The following is a 21,156-nucleotide window of genomic DNA, read 5'->3' on the forward strand; positions in this document are numbered from 1 at the left end:
TGCTGTTTAATGTCAAGGGCTCTGAATACTTTTTGAAGGCACTGAATGTGATGGGGAGGAGTTTCTGGAACAAAAAGGGGCTTAGGTGGTGAGCGTACCAGCGGGTGTGCTAATGGACACTGTCGGCGCGGCTGAATTTTAGAAAACATTTTAGTGGCCCCCCCCCTTCTTGAATTTTTTTACATTTTTAAAGGTGGGGTCAGATATTCAGAAAGGTGTGTTCCATTTTGAAAGGTGTGTTCCATTTTGAAAGGTGTGTTCCATTTTGAAAGGTGTGGTCAAGACATTCAGAAAGGTGTGTTCCATTTTGAAAGGTGTGGTCAAGACATTCAGAAAGGTGTGTTCCATTTTGAAAGGTGTGCTCCATTTTGAAAGGTGTGGTCAAGACATTCAGAAAGGTGTGTTCCATTTTGAAAGGTGTGTTCCATTTTGAAAGGTGTGGTCAAGACATTCAGAAAGGTGTGTTCCATTTTGAAATGTGTGTTCCATTTTGAAAGGTGTGTTCCATTTTGAAAGGTGTGTTCCATTTTGAATGGTGTGGTCAAGACATTCAGAAAGGTGTGTTCCATTTTGAAAGGTGTGGTCAAGACATTCAGAAAGGTGTGTTCCCTTTTGAAAGGTGTGTTCCATTTTGAAAGGTGTGATCCATTTTGAAATGTGTGTTCCATTTTGAAAGGTATGTTCCATTTTGAAAGGTGTGTTCCATTTTGAAAGGTGGGGTCAGACATTCCCATTCATAAAAAAAATTCTGACGTCCCCATTTGTCACATAAACGTGTCTGTCTCTCTCTGTGTGTGTATCATTCCTTACCCGTCTGAGCCAGGTCTGGAGGGTGAGTTGTCAGAGGAGATGGAGTTGACTGAAGCCACAGAGAGTGGTCTCTGTTGTGAGGGCATGGTGTAGGAACGCAGCATAGAGCGAGGACGGGTCCCACGCCTGTCATCCACCGCAGGCTGCAGAAACAAACACACACAACACAGTTTAGTGCCATGGAGTTACTTCACCATTATTTAACACACTGACAACATCATGTACACCACATTTAATCATGACACACAGAGAGACACAGAGAGAGACAGAGAGACAGAGAGAGACAGAGAGAGACAGAGAGACAGAGAGAGACAGAGAGAGACAGAGAGAGACAGAGAGACAGAGAGAGACAGAGAGAGACAGAGAGAGACAGAGAGAGACAAAAAGAGAGAGACAGAGAGAGACGGAGAGAGACAGAGAGAGACACAGAGAGAGACAGAGAGAGACACAGAGAGAGACAGAGAGAGACACAGAGAGAGACAGAGAGAGACACAGAGAGAGACAAAAAGAGAGAGACAGAGAGAGACGAGAGAGACGGAGAGAGACAGAGAGAGAGACAGAGAGAGAGAGACAGAGAGAGAGAGACACAGAGAGACACAGAGAGAGACAGAGAGAGACACAGAGAGAGACAGAGAGAGACAGAGAGAGACAAAGAGAGAGACAGAGAGAGAGACGGAGAGAGACGGAGAGAGACAGAGAGAGACACAGAGAGAGACAGAGAGAGACAGAGAGAGACACAGAGAGAGACAGAGAGAGAGACAAAGAGAGAGACACAGAGAGAGACGGAGAGACAGAGAGAGACAGAGAGACAGAGAGAGACAGAGAGAGACAAAGAGAGAGAGACAGAGAGAGAGAGACAGAGAGAGAGAGACAGAGAGAGAGACAGAGAGAGAGACAAAGAGAGAGAGACAGAGAGAGACAGAGAGAGAGACAAAGAGAGAGAGACAGAGAGAGAGAGAGACGGGGGAGCAGAGAGAGAGACAGAGAGAGAGACAGAGAGAGAGACAGAGAGAGAGACAAAGAGAGAGACAGAGAGACAGAGAGAGACAAAGAGAAACAAAGAGAGAGAGAGACAAAGAGAAACAAAGAGAGAGAGAGACAAAGAGAAACAAAGAGAGAGAGAGACAAAGAGAAACAAAGAGAGAGAGAGACAAAGAGAAACAAAGAGAGAGAGACACAAAGAGAAACAAAGAGAGAGAGAGACAAAGAGAAACAAAGAGAGAGAGAGACAAAGAGAGACTATTGAGCTACATATAACATTGGAAGTGAGTAGAGTCCTGACTATAAAGTCTGGCTATAACAAAGTTCTGTTTCTGGGGCCATAGTTCCTTGTGAGAGTCCTGGGCTGCTGTCAGCCTGGCTAAAGTTCCTGGGGCCGTAGTGAGAGTCCTGGGCTGCTGTCAGCCTGGCTAAAGTTCCTGGGGTCGTAGTGAGAGTCCTGGAATGCTGTCAGCCTGGCTAAAGTTCCTGGGGCCGTAGTGAGAGTCCCGGGCTGCTGTCAGCCTGGCTAAAGTTCCTGGGGCCGTAGTGAGAGTCCTGGGCTGCTGTCAGCCTGGCTAAAGTTCCTGGGGCCGTAGTGAGAGTCCTGGGCTGCTGTCAGCCTGGCTAAAGTTCCTGGGGCCGTAGTGAGAGTCCTGGGCTGCTGTCAGCCTGGCTAAAGTTCCTGGGGCCGTAGTTCCTTGAGAGAGTCCTGGGCTGTTGTGCTATGGCTGTGCTGTTTTGTCCTTACAGCATATTCATTATTGCTGTGAGAACACACACACGCACCACGCGAGCCATTGGCGGTGATGATCGTCCACCTCGTGAATTTATACCATGTTAATCCTCCTCCTATCTTTGAGGGATCAATACCCTCCTCCTCCCATCAGTGTTAGTTAATAGCATCTATAGATCCATGTCCTTGGGGTGATTCAGTGAGTGTGTGCTCTTCCATACTGAACTGGCCCAGGGTCTGGTAGGTAGCAGTGCCAGCAGCATTGTGTCCCAGCTACAGTAGGAATGACTCTGAGAGAACAGGACACAATAGAGTGCCGTTCAGGAAGAACACAAATATCATGGCTGTACCTGGGGAGATGGAGAGTTAAGGACCTGAAATACTGAGTCACGGTCTGTCTGTTCTGTTTGCTCCATGCGTCAACAACAACACCATGGGATCACATAAAAAGTTGGTGTAAAATAATCCTCATTGTGCCCATAATGGCATAAAAGTTTGTTTGGAAATAAATCCAGGGACACTTTTTAATGGGCCAACAACAGGAGAGGAGAGAGAAGAAGTACAGCAAGAGGAACTGCCCCTCCCTACCTTCAGGCTCTGCTCAAACTCAACACCCCGAACACTCTGTTCTGCCACCTCTGGTGTCTTGGCCCTCCCACCCCGACGGGAGGGCAGCTCCCTCTCAGCGCAGTCCAAGCTCTTTATCCGTCCTGGCACCCCACTGGTGGAACCAGCTTCCCCCTGAAGCTAGGACAGCAGAGTCCCTGCCCATCTTCTGAAAACATCTGAAACCCTACCTCTTCAAATAGTATCTTAAATAATCCTCCTCCTCACACTCCTCGCACTTAACCCCCCCCACCCCTTCTAGCTCGGACTACTAACAGCTACGTTATTGAGGGAAAATCTACCTTCTATGCCTGTGATATGTGGTTGTCCCACCAAGCTACCTGATGATGAATGTACTCACTGTAAGTAGCTCTGGATAAGAGCGTCTGCTAAATTACTAACATGTCAATTTAAAATGAGTAGGCGAGAGTAGGATGAGACGAGAGGAGAGGAGGAAAGAGGACAGAGAGAGGAGAAGTAGAAAGGAGAAGAAAGGAGAAAAGAGGAGAGCAGAGAAGAGAGGAGAGAAGAGAGGAGAGGAGAAGAGACGAGAGCAGAGAAGAGAAGTGAAGAGAAGAGGAGAACAGAGAAGAGGAGAGATGAGAAGAGAGGAGAGCGGAGAAGAGAGGAGAGAGGAGACGAGAGCATAGGAGAGAGAAGAGAGGAGAAGAGAGGAAAAGAGAAGAAAAAAGAGAAGACGAGAGGAGAAGAGTGCATAGGAGAGAGGAGAAGAGAGGAGAAAATAATTTAAAAAAGAGAATCGGAGAGAGGAGAGGAGAGGAGAGGAGGAGAGAGGAGAGCACAGGAGAGAGATATTACCAGTGTCTTGACTCCGTACTGTTTCTCCACTTTCTCTCTGAGCTGTTTGAAGCAGGCCTCCAGGCGCTCATGGAAAGGCCTCAGAGCCTCAGTCACTTTCTCTCCATGGATACGAACTCCATCAGCAAGGTAAGGGATCTGAAAACACACGATGGACACACCAGTTATCCTATGGGATTTGAACACACACACACTCTCAATGGACACACCAGTTATCCTATGGGATTTGAACACACACCACACACACTCTCAATGGTCACACCAGTTATCCTATGGGATTTGAACACACACACACTCTCAATGGACACACCAGTTATCCTATGGGATTTGAACACACACCACACACACTCTCAATGGACACACCAGTTATCCTATGGGATTTGAACACACACAAGTCAAGTAAGGGACCTCAACACAACAAAATGGACACAAAACCCAATAACACTCCTGTCCTACTGGTGTCAGGTAGACACTGAGACTTAGAACTGTTCATTAGGGCCGAGCTCACAGCAAGTCATGGTGTGTGTGTGTGTGTGTGTGTGTATGTGTGTGTGTGTGTGTATATGTGTGTGTGTGTGTAGTGTGTGTGTGTGTGTGTGTGTGTGTGTGTGTGTGTGTGTGTGTGTGTGTGTGTGTGTGTGTGTGTGTGTGTGTGTGTGTGTGTGTGTGTGTGTGTGTGTGTGTGTGTGAAAGCCAAGGGAACTTGACCGTGTTCATTGAAGCCCTGGTAGAAAGTAGAAGGCCTGGTTGCCATAGTCACCTCACCATCCCATGCTCCTACTCTCTAGACACACTGTGTTTTCCTTCTGTTCTCACACTGCTCCTTTACATGACACAGCAACGCTAAGAGTACACTGGACTGACACTGGACTGACACTGGACTGACCCTGGACTGACCCTGGACTGACCCTGGACTGACCCTGGACTGACCCTGGACTGACACTGGACTGACACTGGACTGACACTGGACTGACACTGGACTGACCCTGGACTGACCCTGGACTGACGCTGGACTGATGCTGGACTGATGCAGGACTGACGCAGGACTGATGCTGGACTGACGCAGGACTGACGCAGGACTGACGCAGGACTGACGCAGGACTGACGCTGGACTGACACTGGACTGATGCTGGACTGATAGAGAGTGTACAAGTAGGCAGGCAGGCAGGTAGGTAGGTAGCTAGGGCAACGCACAATTGGCCCAGCATCGTCCGGGTTACGGGAGGGTTTGGCCGGGGGGGTAAGCCGTCATTGTAAAACAAGAATTTATTCTTAACTGACTCGCCAGGTTAAATAAAGGTTAAATAAACGAATTAACTAAAAGGTAAGGGATTACATGTCTATAGTAAATGTCTGAGTCTAGTCTTTATGATGCTATGAGAGAGCACATGCAGAGACACACATGATACATTGTAAACATCACATCATGTAACCACCCAGTAACGACACAGTCAGATGATTCAACACATAGTATAACAACATGACATCATCTAACAGTGTCTAAAGACCCAAGGACAGATAGACATGCACCTGTTAATGATCTGACCGTTACAACTGTTAAGGCTGATGATAGACATGCACCTGTTAATGATCTGACCGTTACAACTGTTAAGGCTGATGATAGACATGCACCTGTTAATGATCTGACCGTTACAACTGTTAAGGCTGATGATAGACATGCACCTGTTAATGATCTGACCGTTACAACTGTTAAGGCTGATGATAGACATGCACCTGTTAATGATCTGACTGTTACAACTGTTAAGGCTGATGATAGACATGCACCTGTTAATGATCTGACCGTTACAACTGTTAAGGCTGATGATAGACATGCACCTGTTAATGATCTGACCGTTACAACTGTTAAGGCTGATGATAGACATGCACCTGTTAATGATCTGACCGTTACAACTGTTAAGGCTGATGATAGACATGCACCTGTTAATGATCTGACCGTTACAACTGTTAAGGCTGATGATAGACATGCACCTGTTAATGATCTGACCGTTACAACTGTTAAGGCTGATGATAGACATGCACCTGTTAATGATCTGACCGTTACAACTGTTAAGGCTGATGATAGACATGCACCTGTTAATGATCTGACCGTTACAACTGTTAAGGCTGATGATAGACATGCACCTGTTAATGATCTGACCGTTACAACTGTTAAGGCTGATGATAGACATGCACCTGTTAATGATCTGACTGTTACAACTGTTAAGGCTGATGATAGACATGCACCTGTTAATGATCTGACCGTTACAACTGTTAAGGCTGATGATAGACATGCACCTGTTAATGATCTGACCGTTACAACTGTTAAGGCTGATGATAGACATGCACCTGTTAATGATCTGACCGTTACAACTGTTAAGGCTGATGATAGACATGCACCTGTTAATGATCTGACTGTTACAACTGTTAAGGCTGATGATAGACATGCACCTGTTAATGATCTGACTGTTACAACTGTTAAGGCTGATGATAGACATGCACCTGTTAATGATCTGACCGTTACAACTGTTAAGGCTGATGATAGACATGCACCTGTTAATGATCTGACTGTTACAACTGTTAAGGCTGATGATAGACATGCACCTGTTAATGATCTGACTGTTACAACTGTTAAGGCTGATGATAGACATGCACCTGTTAATGATCTGACCGTTACAACTGTTAAGGCTGATGATAGACATGCACCTGTTAATGATCTGACCGTTACAACTGTTAAGGCTGATGATAGACATGCACCTGTTAATGAACTGACCGTTACAACTGTTAAGGCTGATGATAGACATGCACCTGTTAATGATCTGACCGTTACAACTGTTAAGGCTGATGATAGACATGCACCTGTTAATGATCTGACCGTTACAACTGTTAAGGCTGATGATAGACATGCACCTGTTAATGATCTGACCGTTACAACTGTTAAGGCTGATGATAGACATGCACCTGTTAATGATCTGACCGTTACAACTGTTAAGGCTGATGATAGACATGCACCTGTTAATGATCTGACTGTTACAACTGTTAAGGCTGATGATAGACATGCACCTGTTAATGATCTGACCGTTACAACTGTTAAGGCTGATGATAGACATGCACCTGTTAATGATCTGACCGTTACAACTGTTAAGGCTGATGATAGACATGCACCTGTTAATGATCTGACTGTTACAACTGTTAAGGCTGATGATAGACATGCACCTGTTAATGATCTGACCGTTACAACTGTTAAGGCTGATGATAGACATGCACCTGTTAATGATCTGACTGTTACAACTGTTAAGGCTGATGATAGACATGCACCTGTTAATGATCTGACTGTTACAACTGTTAAGGCTGATGATAGACATGCACCTGTTAATGATCTGACTGTTACAACTGTTAAGGCTGATGACAGACATGCACCTGTTAATGATCTGACCGTTACAACTGTTAAGGCTGATGATAGACATGCACCTGTTAATGATCTGACCGTTACAACTGTTAAGGCTGATGATAGACATGCACCTGTTAATGATCTGACTGTTACAACTGTTAAGGCTGATGATAGACATGCACCTGTTAATGATCTGACTGTTACAACTGTTAAGGCTGATGATAGACATGCACCTGTTAATGATCTGACCGTTACAACTGTTAAGGCTGATGATAGACATGCACCTGTTAATGATCTGACCGTTACAACTGTTAAGGCTGATGATAGACATGCACCTGTTAATGATCTGACTGTTACAACTGTTAAGGCTGATGATAGACATGCACCTGTTAATGATCTGACTGTTACAACTGTTAAGGCTGATGATAGACATGCACCTGTTAATGATCTGACCGTTACAACTGTTAAGGCTGATGATAGACATGCACCTGTTAATGATCTGACTGTTACAACTGTTAAGGCTGATGATAGACATGCACCTGTTAATGATCTGACTGTTACAACTGTTAAGGCTGATGATAGACATGCACCTGTTAATGATCTGACCGTTACAACTGTTAAGGCTGATGATAGACATGCACCTGTTAATGATCTGACCGTTACAACTGTTAAGGCTGATGATAGACATGCACCTGTTAATGATCTGACTGTTACAACTGTTAAGGCTGATGATAGACATGCACCTGTTAACCTGTTGGGTCTAGGGGGCAGCATTTGCACGTCTGGATAAAAAAAATGTACCCGATTTAATCTGGTTACTAATCCTACCCAGTAACTAGAATATGCATATACTTATTATATATGGATAGAAAACACTCTAAAGTTTCCAAAACTGTTTGAATGGTGTCTGTGAGTATAACAGAACTCATTTGGCAGGCAAAACCCTGAGACATTTTCTGACAGGAAGTGGATACCTGATGTGTTGTATTGAGTTTAAACCTATCCCATTGAAAAACACAGGGGTTTAGGAATATTTTGGCACTTCCTATTGCTTCCACTAGATGTCACCAGCCTTTACAAAGTGTTTTGAGTCTTCTGGAGGGAGATCTGACCGAACAAGAGCCATGGAACGGTGATGTCCCATTAGACACCTGGCGCGCTACTTCATGTTGGGTACCCTCGTTCCAATACGTTATAAAAGGCTATGCATTCGTCCACCTTGAATATTATTCATGTTCTGGTTAAAAAAGGCCCTAATGATTTATGCTATACAACGTTTGACATGTTTGAACGAACGGAAATATATTTTTTCCCCTCGTTCATGACGAGAAGTCCGGCTGGCTTACATCATGTGCTAACGAGACGGAGATTTTTGGACATAAATGATGAGCTTTTTTGAACAAAACTACATTCGTTATGGACCTGTGATACCTGGAAGTGACATCTGATGAAGAGAATCAAAGGTAATGGATTATTTACATAGTATTTTCGATTTTAGATCTCCCCAACATGACGTCTAGTCTGTATCGCAACGCGTATTTTTCTGGGCACAGTGCTCAGATTATTGCAAAGTGTGATTTCCCAGTAAGGTTATTTTTAAATCTGGCAAGTTGATTGCGTTCAAAAGATGTAAATCTATAATTCTTTAAATGACAATATAATATTTTACCAATGTTTTCTAATTTTAATTATTTAATTTGTGACGCTGACTTGACTGCCGGTTATTGGAGGGAAACGATTTCCTCAACATCAATGCCATAGTAAAACGCTGTTTTTGTATATAAATATGAACTTGATAGAACTAAAAATGCATGCATTGTCTAACATAATGTCCTAGGAGTGTCATCTGATGGAGATTGTAAAAGGTTAGTGTATCATTTTAGCTGGTTTTATGGTTTTGGTGACCCTGTCTTTGACTTGACAAAACATTACACACAACTCTTGTAAATGTACTGTCCTAACATACTCTAAATTTATGCTTTCGCCGTAAAACCTTTTTGAAATCGTAAAACGTGGTTAGATTAAGGAGATGTTTATCTTTCAAATGGTGTAACATAGTTGTATTTTTGAAAAATTTGAATTTTGACATTTATTTGGATTCAAATTTGCCGCTCTTGAAATGCACCTGCTGTTGATGGAGTGCACCACGGGTGGCACGCTAGCGTCCCACCTAGCCCCAAGAGGTTAATGATCTGACCGTTACAACTGTTAAGGCTGATGATAGACATGCACCTGTTAATGATCTGACTGTTACAACTGTTAAGGCTGATGATAGACATGCACCTGTTAATGATCTGACTGTTACAACTGTTAAGGCTGATGATAGACATGCACCTGTTAATGATCTGACCGTTACAACTGTTAAGGCTGATGATAGACATGCACCTGTTAATGATCTGACTGTTACAACTGTTAAGGCTGATGATAGACATGCACCTGTTAATGATCTGACCGTTACAACTGTTAAGGCTGATGATAGACATGCACCTGTTAATGATCTGACTGTTACAACTGTTAAGGCTGATGATAGACATGCACCTGTTAATGATCTGACTGTTACAACTGTTAAGGCTGATGATAGACATGCACCTGTTAATGATCTGACTGTTACAACTGTTAAGGCTGATGATAGACATGCACCTGTTAATGATCTGACTGTTACAACTGTTAAGGCTGATGAGGAACTGAAAAAAACTGAATGGTTGAAAGAGATGAGGCAAAAGGAGGCGGCCAAGTCTGGCTGGACATCTGACTGGCTGACTTACTGCAAATTGAGAAATGATGCGACTAAACTCAACAAAGAAGAAGAAGAAGAAGAAACAGTATTATGAAGTCAAGATCAATGATATGAAGAATGGTGGAAAAAAACGTTGGAGTACTTTAAATTAAATTATGGGCACAAAGACAAATTCAACTCCATCTTTCAGTGAATCAGATGGCTTATCACAAAACCATTTGATGTTGTCAATTATTTTAATGATTACTTCATTGGCAAAGTGGGTAAATGTAGGCAGGAAATGCCAACAACGACCAGTGAGCCTTCATATTCATGCATAAAAAAATTTGAATAATGAAAGAAAAGCATTGCATATTTTAATTTTGTAAAGTTAGTGTGGAAAAGGTAGAAAAATTATTTTTATTGATCAATAATGAAAAACCTCCTGGCATTGACAACTTAGATGGAAAGCTACTGAGGATGGTAGCTGACTCTATAGCCACTCCTATCTGTCATATCTTTAATCTGAGCCAAGAGGAAAGTCTTTGTCCTCAGGCCGGGAGGGAAGCCAAAGTAATTCCGCTACCCAAGAGTGGTAAAGCAGCCTTTACTGGTTCTAACAGTAGACCTATCAGCTTGCTGCCAGTTCTTAGCAAACTGTTGGAAAAAATTGTGTTTGACCAAATACAATGCTATTTCTCTGTAAACAAATGAACAAGACTTAAAGCTTATAGAGAAGGGCACTCAACTGCACTGACACACATGACTGATGATTGGTGTAAAGAAATAGATAATGAGAAGATTATGGGAGCTGTTAGATGTCAATTCAGCCTTTGATATTACTGACGACAACCTGTTGTTGAGAAAACTTGTGTTAATGTCTTTTCAATCTTCAGCCATATTGTGGATTCAGAGCTATCTATCTAATACAACACAGAGGGTTTTCTTTAATGGAAGCTTCTCTAATGTCAAACATGTAAAGTGTGGTGTACCGCAGGGCAGCTCTCTAGGCCCTCTACTCTTTTCTATTTTTACCAATGACCTGCCACTGGCGTTCAACAAAGCATGTGTGTCCATGTATGCTGATGATTCAAACATATTCGCATCCACAACCACAGCTAATGAAGTCAGTGAAACCCTTAACTTCTTTCGGATCAGTGGGACGCTAGCGTCAAATTAAATTACTATAAATATTTAACTTTCATAAAATCACAAGTGCAATACATCAAAATAAATCTTAACTTGTTGTTAATCCAGCCGCCATGTCAGATTTCAAAAAGGCTTTACGGGGCGAAAGCAAACCATGCGATTATCTGAGGTCAGCGCCGCGCATACAAACACATGAAAAACATATTTCAACCAGGCAGGTGCGACACAAAATTCAGAAATAGCGATATAAAAAAATGCCTTACCTTTGAAGACCTTCTACTGTTGGCACTCCAAAAGGTCCCAGAAACATCACAAATGGTCCTTTTGTTCAATAAATTCCTTCTTTATATCACCAAAATGTCAATTTATTTGGCGTGTTTGATTCAGAAATACACCGGTTCCAACTCGCCCAACATGACTACAAAGTATCTAATAAGTTACCTGTAAACTTGGTCCAAACATTTCAAACAACGTTCCTAATCCAACCTTAGATATCCTAAAACGTAAATAATCGATAAAATTTAAGACGGAATATACTGTGTTCAACAGCGGATAAAAACAACGTGGAGCGAGCTCCTGGTCACGCGCGCCACACAGAAGAGTCCACTTGGCTTGACACTCACAATGAACAGCCCTACTTCTTCCTTTCTCAAAAGAAAAACATCAACCAATTTCTAAAGACTGTTGACATCTAGTGGAAGCCATAGGAACTGCAACCAGGTTCCTCATAAATATAGTTTATGGTTCCTACATGATTCCATGTGTGTTATTTCATAGTTTTGATGTCTTCACTAATATTTTACAATGTAGAAAATATTCAAAATAAAGAAAAACCCTGTAATGAGTAGGTGTGTCCAACACTTTTGACTGGTACTGTACATGTAACTGTTAGATGTACACACACTACATGTTAATGTTTTTAAATGTATGCAAATAGTATTTTTTTTTTGGGTTATGTGTCGGACCACAGGAAGACTAGCTGTCGTCACTGTCGTCGGCTAACAGGGAATCCTAATGAATCTAATCAAAACCCAGGACCCAGCAGAACATGATATATAGAATATAATATGGGCAATTAGGAAAACACTTCAGCTGCAGTCTGTCTCTGACTCTGCAAGCTACAGCGCATTCGGAAAGCATTCAGACCCCTTGACTTTTTCCACATTTTGTTAAGTTACAGCCATATTCTAAAATTGATTAAATTGTCCCCCACTTTCCGCCCAATCTACACACAATAACAAAGCAATAGCATTTTTTAAAATGTTTGCAAATTTATATTTAAAAAAATAACCTGAAATCACATTTACTTAATTATCCAGACACTTTATTCAGTACTTTGTTGAAACACCTTTGAAAGCGATTACAGTCTTCAGTCCTCTTGGGTATGACGCTACAAGCTTGGCACACCTGTATTTGGGGGGTTTCTCCCCTTCTTCTCTGCAGATCCTCTCAAGCTCTGTCAGGTTGGATAGGGAGCATCGCTGCACATCTATTTTCAGGTCTCTCCAGAGATGTTTGATCGGCTTCAAGTCCGGGTTCTGGCTGGGCCACTCAATGTCCTTGAGTGGCCCAAGACTCCTGCGTTGTCTTGGCTGTGTGCTTTGGGTCGTTGTCCTGTTGGAAGGTGAACCTTTGCCCCAATCTGAGGTCCTGAGGGCTCTGGAGCAGGTTTTCATCAAGAATCTCTCTGTACTTTGCTCCGTTCATCCTTCCCTCGATCCTGACTAGTCTCCCAGTCCCTGCCGCTGAAAAACATCCCCACAGCATGATGCTGTCAACACCATGCTTCACCGTAGGGATGTTTCCAGGTTTCCTCCAGATGTGACGCTTGGCATTCAGGCCAAAGATTTCAATCTTGGTTTCATCAGACCAGAGAATCATGTTTCTCATGGTCAGAGTCCTTTAGGTGCCTTTTGGCAAACTCCACGTGGGCTGTCATGTGCCTGCAGAGATGGTTGTCCTCCTGGAAGGTTCTCCCATCTTCACAGAAGAACTCTGAAGCTCTGTCAGAGTGACCATTGAGTTCTTGGTCACCTTCCAGACCAAGGCCCTTCTCCCCCGATTGCTCAGTTTGGCCGGGCTGCCAGCTCTAGGAAGAGTCTTGGTGCTTCCAAACATCTTCCATTTAAGAATGATGGAGGCCACTGTGTTCTTGGGGACCTTCAATGCTGCAGAAATGTGTTGGTACCCTTCCCCAGATCTGTGCCTCGACACAATCCTGTCTCGGAGCTCTACGGACAATTCCTTCGACCTCATGGCTTGGTTTTTGCTCTGATATGCACTGGCAACTGTGGGACCTTATATAGACAGGTGTGTGCCTTTCCAAATCAAGTCCAATCAATTGAATTTACCACAGGTGGATTCCAATCAAGTTGTAGAAACATCAAGGATGATCAATAGAAACAGGATGCACCTGAGCTCAATTTCCAGTCTTATAGCAAAGGGTCTGAATACTTATGTAAATAAGGTATTTCTGTTTATTTTTAATACATTTGCAAAAATTCCCACAAAAACTGTTTCGCTTGTCATTATGGGGTATTGTGTATACACTAATGAGGAGTTTTTTTAATTACTTTAATCCAGAATAAGGCTGTGACGTACAAAATGTGGAAAAAGGGAAGGTGTCTGAATAGTTTCCAAATGCAGTGTAGCTCCATCTGGTCACTGGAGGAAGTGTATTCCCAAGGGGAGACAGTGGCATCTTGGAGAGTTAGTTTTTCTACAGCCAGGAGGCTCTGGTAACAGATCGTGTTTGACTTTATAACAGGCTGAGTGTCCCTACAGCCAATCATCTTAGAGAGTTAGTTTTTCTACAGCCAGGAGGCTCTGGTAACAGATCGTGTTTGACTTTATAACAGGCTGAGTGTCCCTACAGCCAATCATCTTGGAGAGTTAGTTTTTCTACAGCCAGGAGGCTCTGGTAACAGATCGTGTTTGACTTTATAACAGGCTGAGTGTCCCTACAGCCAATGGTTTAAGTACAGTTAGGTGATGGTGCCTTATAGCAGGGATTTGTCGTCTCCTCGGGGACCCCAAGCCATCCACGTTTTGGATCTATTCCAGAGCGATCACACCTGATTCAAGTCGTCAGCTAAATCACCAAGCCCTTGATCAGGTGAATCAGGTGAGCTAGTTCAGAGCTACAACAACACTGTAAAACATCAGGAGGTCACAGAGGAGAGGTTAGAAAACCACAGGTCTGCAGAATGTCTCTCAAAGAATGACTAGAATATTACAACAAATAATATAGTACTTCCTCCTTCCCAGGTTTGAACATACAACTGTTCCTTTGTTTATATAAAAACAAATATTGTTCAAGTTATGATTAAAATAATATCCAATAAAAAAAAGGCATGCTTGTGGATTAATATGTGGAAATAAGTTAAAGGCACAAAAAGAAAAAATGTAATCCTATTACAATGGATTTAGTGCAGGTCTTTGGCTGCATGCAGTCACATAAAGAGGTTTTATTTACAGTATACGCTTCCACAGCCAACAGACACTCTATCCTCACCGCTCCACCGTATACAGCATCTTCAGTACAGCGTCTTTATGGCTTACTTATTCACAGCAGCCAAACGCCTGACTAAAGGGTTTACTCTGACAACAAAGAGGTGTGTGAAGTCTCTGGTAAAGAGTGTGAGAGAGAGAGAGAGAGAGAGAGAGAGAGAGAGAGAGAGAGAGAGAGAGAGAGAGAGAGAGAGAGAGAGAGAGGGATAATGTCTGCATTAACCTATACAAGTCCTCTGAGTGTTCTAGTCTCCTATACTATACAGAGGGAATACTGGCCTTGTACAGCAGTAGTCTCCTATACAGAGGGAACACTGACCTTGTACAGCAGTAGTCTCCTATACTAGGCCAGTGTTCCCTCTGTATAGAAGACTACTGCTGTACAAGGCCAGTGTTCCCTAAGTATAGGAGACTACTGCTGTACAAGGTCAGTGTTCCCTCTGTATAGTATAGGAGACTACTGCTGTACAAGGCCAGTGTTCCCTCTGTATAGTATAGGAGACTACTGCTGTACAAGGCCAGTGTTCCCTCTGTATAGTATAGGAGACTACTGCTGTACAAGGCCAGTGTTCCCTCTGTATAGGAGACTACTGCTGTACAAGGCCAGTGTTCCCTAAGTATAGGAGACTACTGCTGTACAAGGTCAGTGTTCCCTCTGTATAGTATAGGAGACTACTGCTGTACAAGGCCAGTGTTCCCTCTGTATAGGAGACTACTGCTGTACAAGGCCAGTATTCCCTCTGTATAGTATAGGAGACTACTGCTGTACAAGGCCAGTATTCCCTCTGTATAGTATAGGAGACTACTGCTGTACAAGGCCAGTATTCCCTCTGTATAGTATAGGAGACTACTGCTGTAAAAGGCCAGTGTTCCCTCTGTATAGTATAGAAGACTACTGCTGTACAAGGTCAGTGTTCCCTCTGTATAGGAGACTACTGCTGTACAAGGTCAGTGTTCCCTCTGTATAGTATAGGAGACTACTGCTGTACAAGGCCAGTGTTCCCTCTGTATAGTATAGAAGACTACTGCTGTACAAGGCCAGTATTCCCTCTGTATAGTATAGAAGACTACTGCTGTACAAGGTCAATGTTCCCTCTGTATAGGAGACTACTGCTGTACAAGGCCAGCGTTCCATCTGTATAGAAGAATACTGCTGTACAAGGTCAGTATTCCCTCTGTATAGTATAGGAGACTACTGCTGTACAAGGCCAGTGTTCCCTCTGTATAGGAGACTACTGCTGTACAAGGCCAGTGTTCCCTCTGTATAGTATAGAAGACTACTGCTGTACAAGGCCAGTATTCCCTCTGTATAGTATAGGAGACTACTGCTGTACAAGGCCAGTGTTCCCTCTGTATAGTATAGGAGACTACTGCTGTACAAGGCCAGTGTTCCCTCTGTATAGGAGACTACTGCTGTACAAGGTCAGTATTCCCTCTGTATAGGAGACTACTGCTGTACAAGGTCAGTGTTCCCTCTGTATAGTATAGGAGACTACTGCTGTACAAGGTCAGTGTTCCCTCTGTATAGGAGACTACTGCTGTACAAGGTCAGTGTTCCCTCTGTATAGTATAGGAGACTACTGCTGTACAAGGCCAGTGTTCCCTCTGTATAGGAGACTACTGCTGTACAAGGTCAGTGTTCCCTCTGTATAGGAGACTACTGCTGTACAAGGCCAGTGTTCCCTCTGTATAGTATAGGAGACTACTGCTGTACAAGGCCAGTGTTCCATCTGTATAGAAGAATACTGCTGTACAAGGCCAGTGTTCCCTCTGTATAGGAGACTACTGCTGTACAAGGTCAGTGTTCCCTCTGTATAGGAGACTACTGCTGTACAAGGTCAGTGTTCCCTCTGTATAGTATAGGAGACTACTGCTATACAAGGTCAGTGTTCCCTCTGTATAGGAGACTACTGCTGTACAAGGTCAGTGTTCCCTCTGTATAGTATAGGAGACTACTGCTGTACAAGGCCAGTGTTCCCTCTGTATAGGAGACTACTGCTGTACAAGGTCAGTGTTCCATCTGTATAGGAGACTACTGCTGTACAAGGCCAGTGTTCCATCTGTATAGAAGAATACTGCTGTACAAGGCCAGTGTTCCCTCTGTATAGGAGACTACTGCTGTACAAGGTCAGTGTTCCCTCTGTATAGGAGACTACTGCTGTACAAGGTCAGTGTTCCCTCTGTATAGTATAGGAGACTACTGCTGTACAAGGTCAGTGTTCCCTCTGTATAGGAGACTACTGCTGTACAAGGTCAGTGTTCCCTCTGTATAGTATAGGAGACTACTGCTGTACAAGGTCAGTGTTCCATCTGTATAGGAGACTACTGCTGTACAAGGCCAGTGTTCCCTCTGTATAGTATAGGAGACTACTGCTGTACAAGGCCAGTGTTCCCTCTGTATAGTATAGGAGACTACTGCTGTACAAGGTCAGTGTTCCATCTGTATAGGAGACTACTGCTGTACAAGGTCAGTATTCCCTCTGTATAGTATAGGAGACTACTGCTGTACAAGGCCAGTATTCCCTTGTATAGTATAGGAGACTACTGCTGTACAAGGTCAGTATTCCCTCTGTATAGTATAGGAGACTACTGCTGTACAAGGTCAGTGTTCCCTCTGTATAGTATAGGAGACTACTGCTGTACAAGGTCAGTGTTCCCTCTGTATAGTATAGGAGACTACTGCTGTACAAGGCCAGGGTTCCCTCTGTATAGGAGACTACTGCTGTACAAGGTCAGTGTTCCCTCTGTATAGTATAGGAGACTACTGCTGTACAATGCCAGTGTTCCCTCTGTATAGTATAGGAGACTACTGCTGTACAAGGCCAGTATTCCCTCTGTATAGGAGACTACTGCTGTACAAGGCCAGTGTTCCCTCTGTATAGTATAGGAGACTACTGCTGTACAAGGCCAGTGTTCCCTCTGTATAGTATAGGAGTTTACTGCTGTACAAGGCCAGTGTTCCCTCTGTATAGTATAGGAGACTACTGCTGTACAAGGCCAGTATTCCCTCTGTATAGGAGACTACTGCTGTACAAGGCCAGTGTTCCCTCTGTATAGTATAGAAGACTACTGCTGTACAAGGTCAGTGTTCCCTCTGTATAGGAGACTACTGCTGTACAAGGCCAGTGTTCCCTCTGTATAGTATAGGAGACTACTGCTGTACAAGGCCAGTGTTCCCTCTGTATAGGAGACTACTGCTGTACAAGGCCAGTGTTCCCTCTGTATAGTATAGGAGACTACTGCTGTACAAGGTCAGTATTCCCTCTTTATAGTATAGGAGACTACTGCTGTACAAGGTCAGTATTCCCTCTGTATAGTATAGGAGATAACTGCTGTACAAGGCCAGTGTTCCCTCTGTATAGGAGACTACTGCTGTACAAGGCCAGTGTTCCCTCTGTATAGTATAGGAGACTACTGCTGTACAAGGCCAGTATTCCCTCTGTATAGGAGACTACTGCTGTACAAGGCCAGTGTTCCCCCTGTATAGGAGACTACTGCTGTACAAGGCCAGTGTTCCCTCTGTATAGTATAGAAGACTACTGCTGTACAAGGTCAGTGTTCCCTCTGTATAGGAGACTACTGCTGTACAAGGTCAGTGTTCCCTCTGTATAGTATAGAAGACTACTGCTGTACAAGGCCAGTATTACCTCTGTATAGTATAGAAGACTACTGCTGTACAAGGTCAGTGTTCCCTCTGTATAGGAGACTACTGCTGTACAAGGCCAGTGTTCCATCTGTATAGAAGAATACTGCTGTACAAGGTCAGTGTTCCCTCTGTATAGGAGACTACTGCTGTACAAGGTCAGTGTTCCCTCTGTATAGGAGACTACTGCTGTACAAGGTCAGTGTTCCCTCTGTATAGGAGACTACTGCTGTACAAGGCCAGTGTTCCCTCTGTATAGGAGACTACTGCTGTAAAAGGTCAGTGTTCCCTCTGTATAGGAGACTACTGCTGTACAAGGTCAGTGTTCCCTCTGTATAGTATAGGAGACTACTGCTGTACAACGTCAGTGTTCCCTCTGTATAGGAGACTACTGCTGTACAAGGCCAGTGTTACTTCTGTATAGTATAGGAGACTACTGCTGTACAAGGCCAGTATTCCCTCTGTATAGGAGACTACTGCTGTACAAGGCCAGTGTTCCCTCTGTATAGTATAGGAGACTACTGCTGTACAAGGCCAGTGTTCCCTTGTATAGTATAGGAGACTAGTGCTGTACAAGGTCAGTGTTCCCTCTGTATAGTATAGGAGACTATTGCTGTACAAGGTCAGTGTTCCCTCTGTATAGGAGACTACTGCTGTACAAGGCCAGTGTTCCCTCTGTATAGTATAGGAGACTACTGCTGTACAAGGCCAGTATTCCCTTGTATAGTATAGGAGACTACTGCTGTACAAGGTCAGTGTTCCCTCTGTATAGTATAGGAGACTACTGCTGTACAAGGCCAGTATTCCCTCTGTATAGTATAGGAGACTACTGCCGTACAAGGCCAGTATTCCCTCTGTATAGTATAGGAGACTACTGCTGTACAAGGCCAGTGTTCCCTCTGTATAGTATAGGAGACTACTGCTGTACAAGGCCAGTGTTCCCTCTGTATAGTATAGGAGACTACTGCTGTACAAGGCCAGTATTCCCTCTGTATAGTATAGGAGACTACTGCTGTACAAGGTCAGTGTTCCCTCTGTATAGGAGACTACTGCTGTACAAGGCCAGTGTTCCCTCTGTATAGGAGACTACTGCTGTACAAGGTCAGTGTTCCCTCTGTATAGGAGACTACTGCTGTACAAGGCCAGTGTTCCCTCTGTATAGTATAGGAGACTACTGCTGTACAAGGCCAGTGTTCCCTCTGTATAGGAGACTACTGCTGTACAAGGCCAGTGTTCCCTCTGTATAGTATAGGAGACTACTGCTGTACAAGGTCAGTGTTCCCTCTGTATAGTATAGGAGACTACTGCTGTACAAGGTCAGTATTCCCTCTGTATAGTATAGGAGACTACTGCTGTACAAGGTCAGTATTCCCTCTGTATAGTATAGGAGACTACTGCTGTACAAGGCCAGTGTTCCCTCTGTATAGGAGACTACTGCTGTACAAGGCCAGTGTTCCCTCTGTATAGTATAGGAGACTACTGCTGTACAAGGCCAGTGTTCCCTCTGTATAGGAGACTACTGCTGTACAAGGCCAGTGTTCCCTCTGTATAGGAGAGTACTGCTGTACAAGGCCAGTTTTCCATCTGTATAGAAGACTACTGCTGTACAAGGCCAGTGTTCCATCTGTATAGAAGACTACTGCTGTACAAGGCCAGGTGTTCCCTCTGTATAGGAGACTACTGCTGTACAAGGCCAGTGTTCCCTCTGTATAGGAGACTACTGCTGTACAAGGCCAGGTGTTCCCTCTGTATAGGAGACTACTGCTGTACAAGGCCAGTGTTCCCTCTGTATAGTATAGGAGACTACTGCTGTACAAGGCCAGTGTTCCCTCTGTATAGTATAGGAGACTACTGCTGTACAAGGCCAGTATTCCCTCTGTATAGTATAGGAGACTACTGCTGTACAAGGTCAGTATTCCCTCTGTATAGGAGACTACTGCTGTACAAGGCCAGTGTTCCCTCTGTATAGTATAGAAGACTACTGCTGTACAAGGCCAGTATTCCCTCTGTATAGTATAGGAGACTACTGCTGTACAAGGCCAGTGTTCCCTCTGTATAGGAGACTACTGCTGTACAAGGCCAGTGTTCCCTCTGTATAGTATAGAAGACTACTGCTGTACAAGGCCAGTATTCCCTCTGTATAGTATAGGAGACTACTGCTGTACAAGGCCAGTGTTCCATCTGTATAGTATAGGAGACTACTGCTGTACAAGGCCAGTGTTCCCTCTGTATAGTATAGGAGACTACTGCTGTACAAGGCCAGTATTCCCTCTGTATAGTATAGGAGACTACTGCTGTACAAGGCCAGTGTTCCCTCTGTATAGTATAGGAGACTACTGCTGTACAAGGTCAGTATTCCCTCTGTATAGGAGACTACTGCTGTACAAGGCCAGTGTTCCCTCTGTATAGTATAGGAGACTACTGCTGTACAAGGTCAGTATTCCCTCTGTATAGGAGACTATTGCTGTACAAGGCCAGTGTTCCCTCTGTATAGTATAGGAGACTACTGCTGTACAAGGTCAGTATTCCCTCTGTATAGTATAGGAGACTACTGCTGTACAAGGCCAGTGTTCCCTCTGTATAGTATAGGAGACTACTGCTGTACAAGGCCAGTGTTCCCTCTGTATAGTATAGGAGACTACTGCTGTACAAGGCCAGTATTCCCTCTGTATAGGAGACTACTGCTGTACAAGGCCAGTGTTCCCTCTGTATAGTATAGGAGGCTACTGCTGTACAAGGTCAGTGATCCCTCTGTATAGGAGACTACTGCTGTACAAGGCCAGTATTCCCTCTGTATAGTA

At 43.8% G+C, this 21,156-nt stretch overlaps 1 protein-coding gene across 2 annotated transcripts in view; it reads right to left on the reverse strand.

The window, feature by feature from the left end:
* LOC106613940 (dedicator of cytokinesis protein 1) overlaps positions 1-21,156 on the reverse strand; it is a 733,517-nt gene that overhangs the window by 31,236 nt on the left and 681,125 nt on the right. For both annotated transcript variants that reach the window (XM_045701156.2, XM_045701155.2), the window contains exons 47-48: positions 3,950-4,087; positions 811-953 (exon numbers count right to left, since the gene is read on the reverse strand). In XM_045701156.2, coding sequence (XP_045557112.1) covers positions 811-953; positions 3,950-4,087 — 281 coding nt within the window. The remainder of the gene's footprint in view (positions 1-810; positions 954-3,949; positions 4,088-21,156) is intronic.

Source organism: Salmo salar, chromosome 18, assembly GCF_965601325.2.
Source record: "Salmo salar chromosome 18, fSalSal1, whole genome shotgun sequence".
Classification (NCBI taxonomy): Eukaryota; Metazoa; Chordata; class Actinopteri; order Salmoniformes; family Salmonidae; genus Salmo; species Salmo salar.